Raw genomic sequence first — 16,256 nt, 5'->3', positions numbered from 1 at the left:
CCCCTTCGGCTGACCGGGGCTCCTAATGCGCTAACCGGGGCTCCAGATGCACTGTCCGAGCTAGGTGGTACCTTGGGGCAGGTGGCTGGGGCGGGCACGTGAGGGGCGCGGGTGAGGCGCTGGGGGCGCGGCGCCTTTAAGGCCCGCGTCAGGCCGAGCGAACGAGCGCAGGGGCCGGGCGGCGGGGCGGGGCCTCGGCGGGGCTGCCGCGCGGCTTCACCTGCAGTTGCGAGCGCGCGGAACAGAGGCGCGGGCGGCTGCGAGGCCGGCGGACGCACCGGCCCGAGGGAGCGCGCCGCCCGCCGGACTTGGCCTCGCTCCCGGAGCCGGGCGGCGGTCGCGGCGGCGCAGCCTGGCCGGAGGCGCCGGGCCCGCTCGAGCGGCGGCGGCGTAGATCAGAGCAGCGTGATCCGGACGGCTGCGGGGAGCCGGCTCCGGGCGCCGGGCATCGGGCGGGCGCCGGGGCGCGGCGCGGCGGGGAAGATGACCGCGGGCTCGGGCGTGCTCCTCGTGCTGCTTTCGCTCTCCGGCGCGCTCCGGGTAAGTTGCCGCCTCCCGTCCCGGCCGCCCGGAAGCCCAGGCAGCGCGGGGCCACTCCCGGAGCCGGCGGGGCTCGCACTCGCCCGGCGGGGCTCTCCCGGGCTTCCCTGGCCCGCACCGGGCGCCCCTGCCGCGCGCACCGCTGCATCCAGCCTGCTCCCGCGCTCCACGAAGCCGCCTGCGGTAGGCAGGAGCGCAGAGCCGCCGGTGCAGCGGGGAGCGGCGGTGCGGAGCGAGGTGGGAGTATGGGTGAGCGGTGGACGCAGAGAGCTCTACCCGAATCGGGACCCGCCGGGCATCCCTCCGTCACCCCAGGTCCGCAGCCGCTGCCCCGGAGCTCGGCTCGCCGGCGCCGGGGCAGGCTGCCCGCTGGCGGAGCCGGCGCGCCCTCCATCGCCGGCTCGCCGCGCTCCTCCGGAGTTGGCGAGCCCAGCCCTGGCCGGGGCTGCGGACGAGGGGGGCTGGCGGCAGCCGGCCGGACATCAGGGTGCTGAGGACACCCGGTCTGGCCGCCCCTGCTGGGGACTGGGTGCTCGAGACGCGGCGCCGCCCCCATCCTCGTCCTCTGACCGCTGGCAGGTCCATCGATGCGGATGGGCAACGGATGTGGACCGCTGGGCACCCTCGCCCCGGACTCCCGGCCGCGCCGGCCGCAGCCAGTGTCCGGCGGGGCCCTCGCCGCTCGGAGCGGGGTCGAGGAGCCAGGGGCCAGTCAGGAGCAGGGTGAGGTGTACTGGGAGCGCGGTCCCCGCGCCCGCCTTCCTCCTGCGGAGCCCGCGATCTCTGTCCCCAGCCCAGCTCCTCGTCCGCTGGGTGCAGGGCCGAGGGGGGCGCCGCTCGGGGAAGGCAACGGGGCCGCGAGAGTTGCAGAAACCCCCTCTCGTGGCCGATCGGCCTCGCTGCTCCTCCCGGGCCGCGCTGTTGTAACCTCGGAAATAAACAAGTGCCCGAGGCCGGAGGCCGGCTCTGAGGTTCGGGGCGCTCGGGTGCATTCGACCCACGCTCGCTCGCTCGGGCGGGTGGAAACTTTCCTGGGCGAGTTAGCTTCCCCCCGTCCCCGCTCCCCGCTTTTTCCAAATAGCTCCCCGTCCTATTTGGAGCTCCCTTCCCAGGCACGGGGCCGCAGTTTGGAGCTTTACGCGAGGAGTGACCCCGCGCCCTGCTCTTCCTCCCCTCCGTGATTTTCCGTGGGGGCGCCGGGTCTAGGCCCGCGTCAGGGTGCCTGGAGCTCCGGGTCGGGGCGGCCTCCGGAGCCAAAGACTGGCGGGCGGCTGCGCGCCGACCTGGTGGAGGCGGGCGGCGGGGAGGCGCGTTCCGCTCGGCGGCCCCGCGAAGGCGCGACTGTGGGGTGGGTGCGGGCTGCGCCCCTGCTCCTCGCGCTCCAGGGAGCCGGCGCTGTGGCGCTCCTTCTGTCGCAGGGCTGGCTTCCCCGTTGCGCACGCAGTCTCTCTCTCCATTTCCCATCCCTACGGCTGACCTCGCTGCCACTTCCCGAAGCCTGGGAGGGGCCCTTCTCCCACCCTGCCTTCCGGGCGCCCAGGGTTCTAGACCTCCCACTGGGCAGGATGCCCCAGAGTGCTGGGGTTGGGGGACAGGACACCCACCTTTTTTCGGTCAATTACGGGAACTCTCTAGCCTGGTTAGGCTGGAGATGGGGGCTCCAAGAGTAGGCAAGCCTCCAGGAACTGGGGGGAGAGGACCGGATGGTAGAAATCTCCCCCACCTCCCTGCAGCCTCTCTCAGAGCCAAACTCAGAGCTGAGTCTCTGAGTATCTGCTTTCACCCCTGCCCCTCTCCCTCCTCTGCGGCACCACAGGGAATAGACAGCCTGCTCCACCTCACCCAAAGCCTGAGCACTGGGGTGGGAGGGGACATGGCCCTGGCAAAGGCCTGCTCCCTTGGCCTCCCCTCCTCCGTGTCTTCATTGACTAACTCCTGGCTCTCTTGCCTGCCTATGATGAACAGTCGTTAGACCTTCCCTTCTGCCACGTGCTGGTGAGGCTCCATCAGGCCCTCCGCCCTGCCATCCCCCAGTCTGGCCTTCCTGTTGCATGCCCCTGTCGCTGGCTAACATGGTGACCACAGGGACAGACCCTGGGTTATGTCTGAGTGGAGACTCTGGTGGACCAAGGCTTGGCATAATGGAGCCCTTGAACACAGCAGGCCCTACTAAACTTGGGTTGGATGCAGTTTCTATGAACCTGTGTTTTTCCTAACCTCACTTACTTCCATTCTCAGGCCCACAATGGGGATCTTACAGCCAGGGAGACCTGCAAGGCTGGATTCTCTGAAGAAGATTACACAGCATTAATCTCCCAGAATATTCTGGAAGGAGAGAAGGTCCTCAAAGGTAAGGTGGATGTGGGAATGAATTCGCATACTGCACTCTGGACTAGGGAGACATTGCAACCTGCAGAACAAGAGGCAGGACTGGCTTTGAGCCAGGCTCTATGCGAAGCGAAGGTGGAGAGGTCAGTGGATGTGCAGATCAGTCGACCAAAATGGCCTTTTGCATCACAGGTGAATGATCCCTGTCATTTTTGAGTGAGGTGAATCATTTCCTGGGCAACAAATTGGAATTCGGATCTAGTGTCACCCAAATAATGTGCAGAGAGAGACTTTCTTACCAAGTATTTTTGTGTATGAAATTCTGGATTCTTAAATTATCCCTGCTTTGCAATGCATGATAAAGCAGACGATGTTGTTGGGGATGCGGTAAATAAGCCCACAGACGTTCTGTTCACAGACGTGGCGTGCGTTCTCATTACTGTCCCACTGACAACACGGAAACGCACGTGCAGGAGGGAGCTGCCAGTTAGCTCCATTGTCACTGCGGGGCAACACCCACACTTGTGACGGGGAGCTCAGGGGCAGCTTCTGAGCTCCAGTGATGATAGGTCCTCCTGCATAGATCTGCTTCCCTCTCAAGACAAACTAGTTGAACTTTTTATTCACGTGGGAGGGGAAATAAATCAATTCTTTCTTCCTTGAGGTTTTAAAGTGGCACGGCGAATACCTCGACCCTGTGCCTCCCCTCCCTGCATCGGTTTTCCAGAAGCAGATTTCAGCCAGTTTCAAAGTGACAGAGGGAACGAACTTTAGCAGAAGCATCAAAGCTGAGTTCAGTATCCATGACTAAACCACACTCAGGCTGCTGACTTTGTCCCCAGTTTTCCGTTTTAGGGAATTCAGAGTTTCTGCCCACCCCCACCCCCAGCAGATCCTTTGTTGGGAGGGACTCTCACAGAGTGCGGGAATTCTTCAGATCCTCTCTGTGGGGACAGCTCGTTGACTTACAGGGTGTGCCTGGTTATATGAATCAGGATCTTATTTTGCACTCAGTCCAACTTTGCTAACTTATTTGTTGTCATCTGAGTTGACTGTCAAAATAGGGGATGTGATACTATTCCTTCTTTCATTGATTATCAAACAACAAAAAACAAAACAAAACAAAACAAAAAAACCCCAGCCTCTTGGCTGTGGGCCTAGAAGCAGGATGGGTATGCTGCAGGAGTGGGCGTCTATGGGAAGAGTTTTCAAGAGATGCTCTGTTAATTGCACGGTACATGTCATTTTAGAAAGTGTGGACCGCCTTTCAGGGTCTGTGGGTTTATGAGAATCCCTATGTATGCACGGAGAAGGCCCAGAAGATTCTCCCACATGTGCATTGTACTGCAGGCAAAACAGGAGCAATTCACTGTGGTCCAGCTGTTTGAGTGTCCAGAGGCTGGCATACTTGCCACCTCCCCCATACGGAGCTAACCTTGATAAGATCCTGCAGCATCAGTTTTACTCAGGAATGTAAGAAAAATAGCCTCTGTCTCTGTAACAGCAGGTGCTACCACCTGCCATGGAAGAGAATGACACATTCTCATGCTTTTCATAATAAAATGAGAAATTTCCAGCTAGCATCATCCCTCTCTCCTGGTGGACTGCGCAGGTCCAGGCTGACTTGACCCTCTGCCCTTGACCCCTGTAGTAGGGAAGCCTTGGTTGCTGGCTGGGTGCTGGCCTGCCCCATATGCCCCAGGAGTCCATCATGGTAGGTGAACTTGGACCAGCTCATGGGCTTCATGGATACACAACTCATAGTCCAAGTACTTACCCCTGAGATGAGTGTCCCAACCCAAAAATCACAGAGCATCTCCTTTACCTGTGAGTGCCACCTCCTGTCTGTGCTCAGGGACAGAGAGGTTTTATATCTTAGAAATAATTTTACACACATGGAGGCAAAAGCTATCACTGCATACACTCGAGTTAGGGCAGATAAAAATTTATTTACATAGAAAACTTTGCAAATGATGGGACCACAGTGAAGATGCGTGTGTCGAAAATAAGTGGCACAATATTTCTGTTATCCTGGTAGAAATCACGCTAAACAGATAATGACTACTTATAATTGAGTTATTCCAATGGAGAGAGCTTAACTTTAATTTGACAAGTGAAGCTTCACGGAGTCACCGTTTTATTCTAAATGCACCGTAAGCCGTTAACAACTACCTCGAGGCTCCTTCTCTGCCCCAGTCAGCTTACCAGCAGCCCTGAACATCCACATTCCAGAAGGAGAGATTTGTTACACAGTAATTAACTTGTTTATGATAAATGGATGGAAGAAATGTCGTGGCATTTTGCTTTATGTCTAAATGAAAAGCATTTGCATTTGAAAAATTTCATGCTAATTAGGCTTAAAATAGTTTTCCCCAATAGGGTAGCAAATACTATGGAATTGAGAACCTCTTGAATGGCGGGCTGAGTGCTCCATGGGGCACATGGGGCATCTGTTTAGCTGCTGTGTAATTCCTGGATCCACTCCACCTCATGGTTCTAGTCCGTGCCTTCTCTGGAGAGCACTCAGGGGTCATTGCAAACACTCTTACTCTGTAGATTCATCTCCAGGATTGTTCACTGATGGCCATGATCACGGGTGCATGGTCGTATCTAAAATAGGATTGTTAAGCCCTTTTCCTTTGGCTTCAAGGAAGTGTTCTCCATGCCATAGTTTAGCATGGGGTAGGAGCTAAGCCGGTGTCTTTTTCTCAGCTTTGTTAATAATGAATGGTCAGCCAGGCTCGAGGCTGCAGCTGATGCACTGCCCTGCATTGCTCTCTCCTGGCGGGCAGAGTTCTGCAAAAACCCAGACCCCCTTCAAAGCCAAAGCCCCCAAGGATGGGAGGGTAAGGGGTGGCTTAGTGGGAACCCAGCACATGTGGGTCATATGTCTCTTTGCTCGTGGAGAAGAAGGCCACATGTGAGTGAAAATGCTGTCTGCTGGGTCGGAGGAGGGGGATCTGAAAATTATCCCATGAATTCAGATAATACAGAAAGAAGAGCTTTGTTTCTGATGGCTTCATTTAATGCAACTACCTCAGAAAAGCCTTCCCTCTCCCATATTCAGGTCAGTTCATGACCATCTTGTGCCTTTAACCATACTCTGCTTCCTTATTAGAGAATGTATATTATCTGAATTTATATTTTCTCTCTTACTTAAATTGTAAGGCTCATGAGGGCAGCAATCCTGTCACTCTGGTTTAACATTTAGAATGTTCTCAGCCAACATTAGGATAAAACCCAATTAACAGGATCTTGAATGGAGGTTAATTTTTCTCATATAACCATGAAGAGATAGGTAGTCAAGGGATAATCAGATCACTAGTACCAATCTCATGCCTAATGTTTATTCTTATCATCCTACCATCTTAGTAATAGTTTGTCAGTGTGTTGCCTCATCATTGCAAACTGGCTGCTGTGGCTCCAGGCATTGCATTTGAGTTTGTAGCAAGCAAGAAAAAGGAAGGAGCAGTAGCACCATCTGCATCTTTTCCCTGTATAAAGAAAGTACACACTTTCTCCGAACCCTTGCAGAAGTTCTCACTGGGGACAACTAGGTCATAGGCCACTCCCCGTGGATAGAGGTAGGGAGGCTGGGAAGCAGAGAACTGTGTGGTCTGACTTAGATCTATTATGCCCATCGCTTGGTACATGAGTCAGTTGCTACCTGGAGCATAATTGGGAGTCTTAGGAAGAAAGAAAGGAGAAATGTGTGCCAAGGAGGCAAGTGTCAGTGTCTGCTGCATGAGGTTTCTCTGGCCTCCCTACACCTTCCCTGAAGCACAGTGACAAGTAATGCATTGTCAAATGATTGACTCATTTGAGTACCAAGGCACACAGAGGGGGGGATGGCAGAGAAGGGACCAGATGCATGCAGGAGTCTGGGATGGGTATGTAAGAACTCGCCATGATGTAACTAGTGTGGCCAGATGTACTGCTATCTTATCTTCACAAGTATGTTGAAAATAGCCTCTGCATCCTCCTCTCTGAAGACGGGTAACTCTTGCAGGGTGGAAGGCATCACAGGATGTGTAGACCAGATGCTGAGCAAGTCTGACGGTACCCATCACCCAGTGCCATGCCTGCATTGTGGGGCGGTGGGTGTGCAACCAGCATTGTCGAATGAAGTCATGAATGAGCCAGAAAACGCTGACACTGCAATGTTTCTGAGTCCCCTCCATCAAATCAGATCAAGCAGGAGCTGCTCTGAATGTTTAAATAAACGACACAAATGACAAACCAACTGCGTGTGCTGAGCATCACTGGCACTGCGAGTTGCCTGTCGGATACCCTTTCTCTCCCTCTTCCTCACTAACAAAACCTCTTCTCTCCTCATCCATTTGGCCCACACTGAGACCTGTTTAAAATACTCATACCTCCAGTAAACTCTTAAACCAAAGTGGCAATATGGCTTTTCTCTGGTCAGCAGAATCTACCTGTATTATTCTGTTAGATGAGATATGTGAGAAAGCTGGTTTTTTTCCTGATGAAGAGGAACAGACCTCACTGGCCATACCTTCTGCCTTTTGCCCTTAGCTTTTTCTCCCGCCTGGAATATGGACATAATGTCTAGGGCAGAGCAGACATCTTGTGACTATGAGGATGGTGGAGTAGGAGCCGGATCTTAGGTGGCATCCTTGAACACTTGCAGACCTCTGGACTCATTGTGCCCTGAGAGATGAGAAAAATGAGTGAGATGCCACAGTTGAGGCTTGTGGCATGCAGCCAAATGCATTCCCTGCTTCAGGGAGAACAAAAGAGCTATGCATGCTAGCAAGGGCCTGTCTTTCACTCTGGAAGCTCATAGCTTGTTTCATACTCTGCCTTGAGCCTCTGCTCATTCTGTGTTCCCTGGGCCTTGTCCTTACTCCTGCTCTAGTAGCCCTTCATTCCTTTCTGTCCGATACCCTTTCTCTCCCTCTTCCTCACTAACAAAACCTCTTCTCTCCTAGTTAGTATCCAGACCCAGCACAGTGGATTGCAGAGAGCATGTCTGGGAACTCAGTAAATATTTTACAGGTGACGTCAAGAATCACAACTTCAAACTCTCTCTTTGGCCAGGATATGACTGAATCATTATATATATTAACCTAGGGCTGTCTATCTGATCTGCCCATCACAGAATGTGAACTCTCTCCTGACTCTCTTAGCCACCATCTTTCAGGAAGCCAGGAGATTATGCCCTGGGAATCTTGGTCTCAACAAAGATGTAGAGAGAGTGGAGGTGAAACAGGACTGAACCCCAGTGGCTGGCCTCCCCTGGCTTGTGGCCAAGACATTCCTTGCTCTTGAAGCCAGAGGAGGCTTCTCTGAGCACCCAGCCCTCACTGCCTTCTGTCAGTGATGCCTCTGGGGCCCCTGAGAACGACTTCCAGAGCCTGTGGTGGAGATGCTCAGGCTGTCTTTGGGGCAGGCCTTACCTTTTCAAGGGCCCAGTTTTTAGGGTTTCTTAGCAGCCTTTCCCTGCTGTGATTCTGCCTGGTCACAGAGTTAAGGGATTTAGAAGGGGAAGTTTAGAAAGTGGCTTCTGTCAGATAAGAGGGGAGACCAGCATAGTGATAAAGCATGGAAAGTCTGCTTTATGCACTGCCCACAGGCCAGAGCTCGTGCAGATGGAGGGCCCTGATAGCCGTGTTTAAATCCAGAAGGAGGCCAAGGTCTGCGGCCCCCGGCCCTTGGCTGCCACACCGTGTGCAGGCCTAGCTCTGCTTCCATTGCTCCCCATGCAGCCTGGAGGGAGGTGTCCATGCCTGGCCTTCCACTCTAGATCCAGAAGGCCATAGATCAAGAGCATCCCGCCCCTCTTGTCCCTGCCCCTCTCACCCCACCCTCTCACCCCTGCCCTTCTCCTGTCACCCCCCATTAAATAAAAATCTTCATTGCAGAGATGCCCACACCAGTCAGACGTGAGGATGAGTGCCTCAGCCACACTGCAGTTTAAAGATTAAGAGTTTGCATTTCAGAAATATGTATTTTAATGGAGTTTTAAGATGAGGGAATGTGAACCTTTATGTAATTATAATCCTGAGTCCCAGCTAGATCTGTGACTGGGTGACTCTGCAAATGTCTTGTGGAATTCTCACAAAAGCCTGTCGGGGAGGTGGAGTTATTCCCATTGTATGGATCAGAAATCAAAAATCGGAGGTTTAGAGATTGCCGCAAAGGCATGCAACTTGTCTCTCTTCCCTCTTTGTCCAGGCCCACACCCACTCTCAGCTCATTTACATCTCCCTCTGTTGTGAATGGGTTGGTTTCTGGAGCATTTGAGTTACAGGCAGACAAGAGAACACCCCAGATGTTCCGGGCACCATCGTAAAATCAGCAATTATCAGGCATTCAGACGTGCTAATTGTTTCTCATCTTGGACGTTTGGAACAGAGGCCTGGTACACCCAGAAGTGCTTGATTGTGGCTGCTGATGTGTGAGGGTCCATCTGAAGTGGGTCCAAACTCGGTGGGCACCGTGGGCTCGCACAGCTGGCCCTGGGATTAGAAGAGCCAGGGTTCTACAATGCCAGCAGGAGCTTTTGATTCCAGGCATGTGGCAAACAGTCCCTGAGCTGCACTGTCATTCGGCTTCCAGACTCTGCCCGCGTCCTGGACACAGCAGAGAGCCGCGAGGAGCCAGGAGCTGAGCTGAGGCTCGGGACTGGCTTCATAAACCACTCTTGCTGCTTCTCAGAGCCTGGGAGACATAGATGGGCCTCCTGAGAAGAGCTGAGGACTCTGGTCTGAAGGAGCCGTCCACCTGCCACAGCTGATCTGCCTACACCATCTCCTGGGGGTTGTGCCCTCCATCTGTAGGTGGCCCTTTTTGCCTAGGTCTGGGGTTCTGGGTGTTTGCTGCTGCTGCTGCTGCTAAGTAGCTTCAGTCGTGTCCGACTCTCTGCGACCCCACAGACGGCTGGGTGTTTGCAGGGGGCTCCAATTCCAGTTTCCTCCCTCCCTCCCTACCTACCTTCTTCTTTCTTTCCTTCTCTTCTTTGGAGCATGGTTAAGTAGATGCCAGAACTAACCACAAACTGTGAGCAAGCGAGGAAACCAGCACTCATCTTTTCAGAGAATGTTTCTGTTATTCTGACTGTCTGAAGGAGCAATTCTTACTCTGAGTGAATTCCACTATACAAAATAACCATAAGCTGCGTGACTTTCTTTCCATCAAGGCTGGTAAATTTCTCCCCAGTGTGCTCTTGTAAAACCTCTTGGCACTTCCTTTTTCTTTTCATCTTCAGAGGGAGCTGTGCTATATTATAAGATGGGCTGGTAAAGTGTCTGCTTTTTATTTAAAGACTGGTAATTTGGGTAACTTATTGCCCAGATTCTAGGCTGCCCTCTCCTGGTGGCTTCCAGTCCTGTCTTAGTCCACCCACCCCTGTTTTTAAACAAAAGAGAACAAAACAGAACAAAAACCTACTTCTCTTTGACTAGTGTATGCTTGGAGAAGGAAATGGCAACCCACTCCAGCGTTCTTGCCTGGAGAATCCCAGGGACAGGGGAGCCTGATGTGCTGCTGTCTATGGGGTCGCACAGAGTCAGACATGACTGAAGTGACTTAGCAACAGCAGTGTATGCTACCAAAGGCCCTTTCCCCTCCAGCCTCCATCAGGGCTGATGTTTATTGAGGACTTACCCTGTGCTGATGTGGACTCATATTTCATACCATAGAGACACCTGTGGGCTCTGCCAGAGGCCACACCCCAGATCACCAGGTCTGTCTGGTCCACATGACTTTCCACTCCCATGATGCTTTCCGCAGGGAGAAATTTGCTTAGTTTGTGGATTGTAATCGTTTCTTAGTGTGGTATAAAAATGTAGCAGCTTAAAAGATGCAAATTTATCAGCTTGCTCTTCTGGACATAAGACTTCAACACGGGTCCCCTGGACTAACATCCGGTGTGGGCAGATCCCCCTGGAGGCTCCAGGGAGGAGGGTGGGGAGGAATCCATTTCCTGCCTTTTCAGCTTCCAGAGGCCCCCCTGCTTTCCCTGGCTCACAGCCCCTTCTCCTCCTCCATACCAGCACCTGGCCAGCACGGACACCCGAACAGCTCCCCACACCTCTTCCTCCCCCATCACATCACCTTTCCTGACTACTGCATCTTCTGCTCACAAGGCCCCTGAGACAACCTTGCCCCCCACCCCCCAGATAGTCCAGCATCACCTCCCATCTCAGGTGCTGAACTTGACCACATCTGCAGAGGCCCTTTTGCCGTGAAACTGACAAACTCGCAGGTCCTTGTGCTGAGGACATGCTGAGTCTCCAGCATCGTGCATATTCTTCACTAAGCTCCTGTGGACCCTCGGTCATTCTCAGGGAGTAAACTGAAGCCCTGGGCGATTCAGTGACCCAGCATAAGTCCTGGGTTAGGGAGGCTGTTTGCACACAAAGCTGCAGCCCTGACCCCTGGCCTATGTGGCCTTCCTCCCATCCTGCCTCGTCCAGAAGCTCCTGCCTGCAATACCCAATACCCATATCTGTAATTAGGACCCTGGCTGGCAGCTTCTTCCTGGGTCCTGAGATGGAGATTGGCCACTTTGGAGACTGAAAGGGGAAACGGTGACTGCAGAGCCCGCAGCAGCTTCTGATCTGGTACTTTCACTGCGCCTCGTTCGGCTTCAGTGTGTTTTCTTGCTGACAGCGTATGGGGATTTAGGAAGGATTAAGGTAAGCCTTCAGTGACAGATAAATACATGCAGGGCGGGAGATGGCCACCCCCTGCCTTGCTGATAGGAGGAGGGTCCCCCTGGACGAGGGAGCTCACCTGCCCAGGGAATGGCTTCAGGAGAAGCTGCAGGCTCTCCTGGCCTAGGACAGGTGCGCTTTCCATTTGGAACAGTTTAGTTCCAGCTCCCAGGATGGGCGTACAGACCCCATGTCCATCCAGGAAGGAGACCTCTCTCTCTGGTCTTTGAGCCAGATGGAAAGGAAGTCTCACAGAGCAGACCACGTTCCCCCTTCAGGTGTATGCACCCAAATTTGTGCGGCTGACTTGGAGATATGAAGGAGTCTCATTGGGTTTTGCTGCCCAAATGTGAGTTTGAACACTGTTGATCTGCCTGAATCAACAAACACAATTTGATCTGCCTGGAAAACTGAGAGGGTCCCTTGGTGTGCACTTGTGCTAAGCCCAGGACAGGAGCGGGTGGGGAGTGCAAGCTGGGCCCACCAACAGGGTAGGGGTGTTCCTGGGAGAGGAGTGAAATTCATAGTGGGAGCAGAGGGGAGCATCCTTCTCTGGGCCTCTTGTTTCCTGACCTGCAGTGAGGCAGGAACTGCCTGCCTGGGCGACATGGTTAAAACCCCACAGGCTGCTGGGTCCCCTCTCACACCTACTACAGCTGCTTGGACAGTGATGCAAAAGATACACCAACCCAGACCTGTGACCTTGATGGTGTTTGGAGAGAGGGTCTTTGCCGGTTCAACTAAACTAGGGATCTCAAGATGGGATCATCCTGGATTATCCTGGGCCCCACATCAATGACAGGTGTCTTTTTAAGAGACAGAAGAGGAGATGTAGACACTGGGGAGAAGCCATGTGACGATGGAGGCAGAGGGATGTGGCCACAAGCCAAGGATACCTGGGAGACCAGAAGAGGGAAGAGGTAGGACAGACCCTCCCCTGGACCCTGTGGAGTGGGTGAAGCCCTGCGACCTGGATTGCAGACATCTGGCCTCCAGAATGTCAAGAGAATAAGTTTTTTATTATTATTTTAAGTCTGTGGCCACTTGTTATAGCAGCCCCAGGGAACTTACACATTCTAAGTCACTTCATTTATATCCAACTCTTTGCGACCTAATGGACCCCAGGTCCGACTCTTTGCAACCCCTAGGAGTGGGTTTGTCTTGCCCTCCTCCAGGGGATCTGCCTGACCCAGGGATCAAACCCACGTCTTTCATGCCTCCTGCATTGGCAGGAGGGTTCTTTACCACTATCGCCACCTGGGAGGCACTGAATCAGAAATCTTGGGGCTGTGGCCTGGGATTCTGCCTGCTTAATTCATCTCCCAGGGAAGTTGATGTTCCTTAAAGCCCAAGGGCTTCTGGTCTAGAGGATTTTTAGCTTCTGAATTCCAGTGGTCAGCATCCCTCAAGGGAAAGTGTGTTTTCCATGAGGGCATCAGCCAGCAGGTAACCTGCGTCTTTCAGTGCCGCTCAGTTCGGCGATGGGAAGGATGCTGTGGTTCCAGTCTCCCCAAAACAGTAAATGGAGCATTTCAATACCGAAATGTAGCCTCTCATATTATGAAGCCTGACACAGAACAGTTTCAATGAAATTAAATTCATTGAAATTAAAATGTATGTGAACATTTGTTCTCCTCCCATTATCTTTCCCGGTCAAATGGAATCTTAACAAGGATTATAGCTCAGATAATATCTCATAGATACATTGTAAATAGTTTGTTAATCTGAAGGTCCACATTTGGGAGCAGATCGTTTAACTGCCGCTGCTGTGACGTGGAGGCACCCGAGAAGGAGCGGGCGCGCTCCGGCAGGAAAGCATTTATAGAACATGCCTCTTCTCTCCCCAAAACTGCTTTACTCTGCAAATGCAAAAAGGCATTATTTCTGGCTCCCAGCATCTCGTTTCTGTGTTTCAAGCAGGCACGTTTTTGCTGCCTGGCCTCTGAGCGCTCCTGCAAGGTGAGCAGGTTTTCCCTAGGAAGCAGAGGAAGGCAGCTGCTCAGCTCAGGTTCCTGGGCACCCCTCCCCCCGGGGGCCCCCTGCACACCCCACCCCATCCCGGCTCCCTCCCCTGGCCCTGGACCTCTGCGGCTATGTTGCAAGTGGACTCCTCACAACTGGCACTAGACTGCTGGGTCTGTGTTGAGGGGGAGACCTGAGTACCCCAGGGGGCTCCATGTCTTACTGGGAGTGAATGGCTGCAGCCATCCTGTCTTTCTGGGTTGGGATGCACAACCAACCCAAAGGCCAGTGACTAGCATGGAAATGGCCCTGGCCCTTCCAGAGCTTGACCACTGCCCTGAGCACCAGGATTCTCAGGCCCCTGCACTGTTTGAGCTGGCCCTTTGGGCGGCATAGGACATGAGAACCTCAGGACGGCCGGAGCAGAATGGGAGGGGCCCTCAGCTTGGAGGATTCTGGATCAGCTGTGTGGTCGCTTTCTCCTGATGCTCGGTCTGTTTGTGCTGCTCTGGTTATGGAAGCTGTAAATGAGGTGACCTACCTCACACAACCCCTGCAGTGAGCTCCAGGCTCCCATGGGTACCCCATCCCATGCCTGCATCTGGCCGCATTTGAGGAGCTGGTCAGACAGTTGTTCTGTTTTCCAGTCTGTGGATCAAACCTTCATCTGGCACTGTACCCAGCACCTCTTTGGTGCCAACTACCACCCTCTAAGGTTGCCACATAGTTAACCCTCTTTTATGAAGCAGGGGACGCTGATGGAAGATGGAAGATGACATAGGGACACCTGTTTAACGGGGTAGTCTGCCTCCTGAGACCCTCACTTGCTGAATCCTGTTCATCACCTTGGCCCTGATTCCCCCCCAGGGAGACCCAGCACCCCAAGGTGCAGGGTCTGAAAGCTTCGGGAGTGCAGGGCCAAAGTCCCCATCATCAGCTCTGTGGCACTAGACATGTGCCATGGCCAGCGTGACCTCTGAGGCTGCATCCCCAGGGGGAGAAGATGGTTCACTGCCCAGGCTGGTCTTGAGGACCCAGTGGGATGGACATGTGGCTTTCAGGGAGCCAAGTCTGCCTGGTGGAAAGCAACCCACTGCCGGCCTGCACCGTGGTCACTGGCCTTATTAGCGGATAACCCAGACTTTCCTCTCCCTGGACCCCCTCCCCCAAGTTGTGCGTTGGCCTTTCCAGGAGTGATTTTTCCATTAGACAGCAACTTGATTGGCTATTCTTTATGGTTTTCTTTGGGGACTTTTTCCCTTCTTGACCTTTATATTCTTATGTGTGGCCAGAGACCTTTTGGCAAAAGACATGTTTTTAGAATTGAATAAATAAATGATGGAGAGGTTTATTTAAAGCTTCATAGGCTCGTGGGGGAGGGAGGCCGCCCATAGACATAATTTCACTACCATCGTTTACTAATAGGATTGGGTATGATTGGATTATGTCTTATCACATTTAATAATGTGGCGTGATGAGCTGCTGGAGTCATTGGGCAATGAGTGTCCAAAGGTAGCCATCACCATGCTTCAAGGCTTCTTGCTGTTTAAAGCTTTATTTTCATCTTATCTTATTCTTTCCCACCTTCCCTCAGATACAAAGAAGGGATTATACCACTTGTCTTATGTAGTTATGTAGTGTAAGATAAAAATTGAAGACCAGCAAAGGGTTGAAGGCAATAAAATTGTGATCAGAAGTCCATAAAATTATAGAACTATGTTTTCTTAAGAACAGAGAGGCTTCACAATCACTTTTTTTTTTTTTTTAAGAAATTGGACCCTTTAAGGATTTATCTTGGAGAAGTGTAAGATATACTTCCATGTAAGGGAAAAAATACGTTACATGCTTGAAAGGTTAATGACTGGTAAACGTCAATTTTCTACCATCCTGGCTAAAAAAAATAGCCTGTAAGACATAAGATGTCATGCCGCCAAAATCACAGAGCCCTCTGAAATCCACTTTGAAGCCTGGGATCCCGTGGGAGTGCCGAGGGCAGAGGGGACGGGCTGAAGGCCAGGCGCCTCTCCCTCTTGCTGAGCCACAGCACCTCTGCTAGAAGGGAGAGTGTCTCACAACTGGTGGGAGGGTTTCTCCTGTGTATTTTTGGTTTAAAGACTTAATGCTCTGGATTCCTAGTCCTGAAAACTGCAGATGCTTGACAGCAGATCTGTCCCCCTTGATAAACCTGTATTTGTGAGTCTGTGATATGGGCATCCTGGGAATTTGCATTTGAAATACTATAAGCATGTTGTTGTTCGATCGCTCAGTCGTGCCCGTCTCTGCGACTCCATGGACTGTAGCACGCCAGGCTCCTCTGCCCTTCACCATCTCCCCGAGTTTGCTCAAACTCATGTCCACTGAGTCGGTGCTGCTATCCATCTCATCCTCTGTCACCCCCTTCTCCTCCTGCCTTCAGTCTTTACCAGCATCAGTCTTTTCCAATGAGTCAGTTCTTCGAATCAGGTGGCCAAAATATTGGAGCTTCAGCGTCAGCATCAGTCCTTCCAATGAGTATTCAGAGTTGATTTCCCCTAGGATTGACTGGTTTGATCTCCTTGCAGTCCAAAGGAGTCTCAAGAGTCTTTTCCACCACTATAGTTCAAAATCATAAATTCTTAGGTGCTCAGCCTTCTTTATGGTCCAACTGTCACATCTGTACATGACAACTGGAAAAACCATAGTTTTGACTGTATGGATCTTTCTCAGCAATGTGATGTGATTTTAAATATGACAACATCGATGGGA

General features: G+C 52.7%; 1 protein-coding gene across 2 annotated transcripts in view; it reads left to right on the top strand.

The window, feature by feature from the left end:
- The first annotated feature begins 256 nt into the window (after nucleotides 1–256).
- Nucleotides 257–16,256, top strand: part of CDH4 (cadherin 4) — a 480,503-nt gene continuing 464,503 nt past the window's right edge. The window contains exons 1-2 of one of the 2 annotated variants that reach the window (XM_055544529.1): nucleotides 257–540; nucleotides 2,779–2,890. In XM_055544529.1, coding sequence (XP_055400504.1) covers nucleotides 484–540; nucleotides 2,779–2,890 — 169 coding nt within the window. In that variant the 5' untranslated portion in view covers nucleotides 257–483. Of the gene's footprint in view, nucleotides 541–616; nucleotides 778–2,778; nucleotides 2,891–16,256 lie in introns of those variants that run through there. The other variant, XM_055544530.1, reaches the window with a different exon arrangement.

This window comes from Bubalus kerabau, chromosome 13 (assembly GCF_029407905.1).
Source record: "Bubalus kerabau isolate K-KA32 ecotype Philippines breed swamp buffalo chromosome 13, PCC_UOA_SB_1v2, whole genome shotgun sequence".
In the NCBI taxonomy this organism is placed as follows: domain Eukaryota; kingdom Metazoa; phylum Chordata; class Mammalia; order Artiodactyla; family Bovidae; genus Bubalus; species Bubalus kerabau.
Note: the sequence above shows the minus strand (reverse complement) of the source record. Positions and strands in the feature narration are given on the sequence as shown.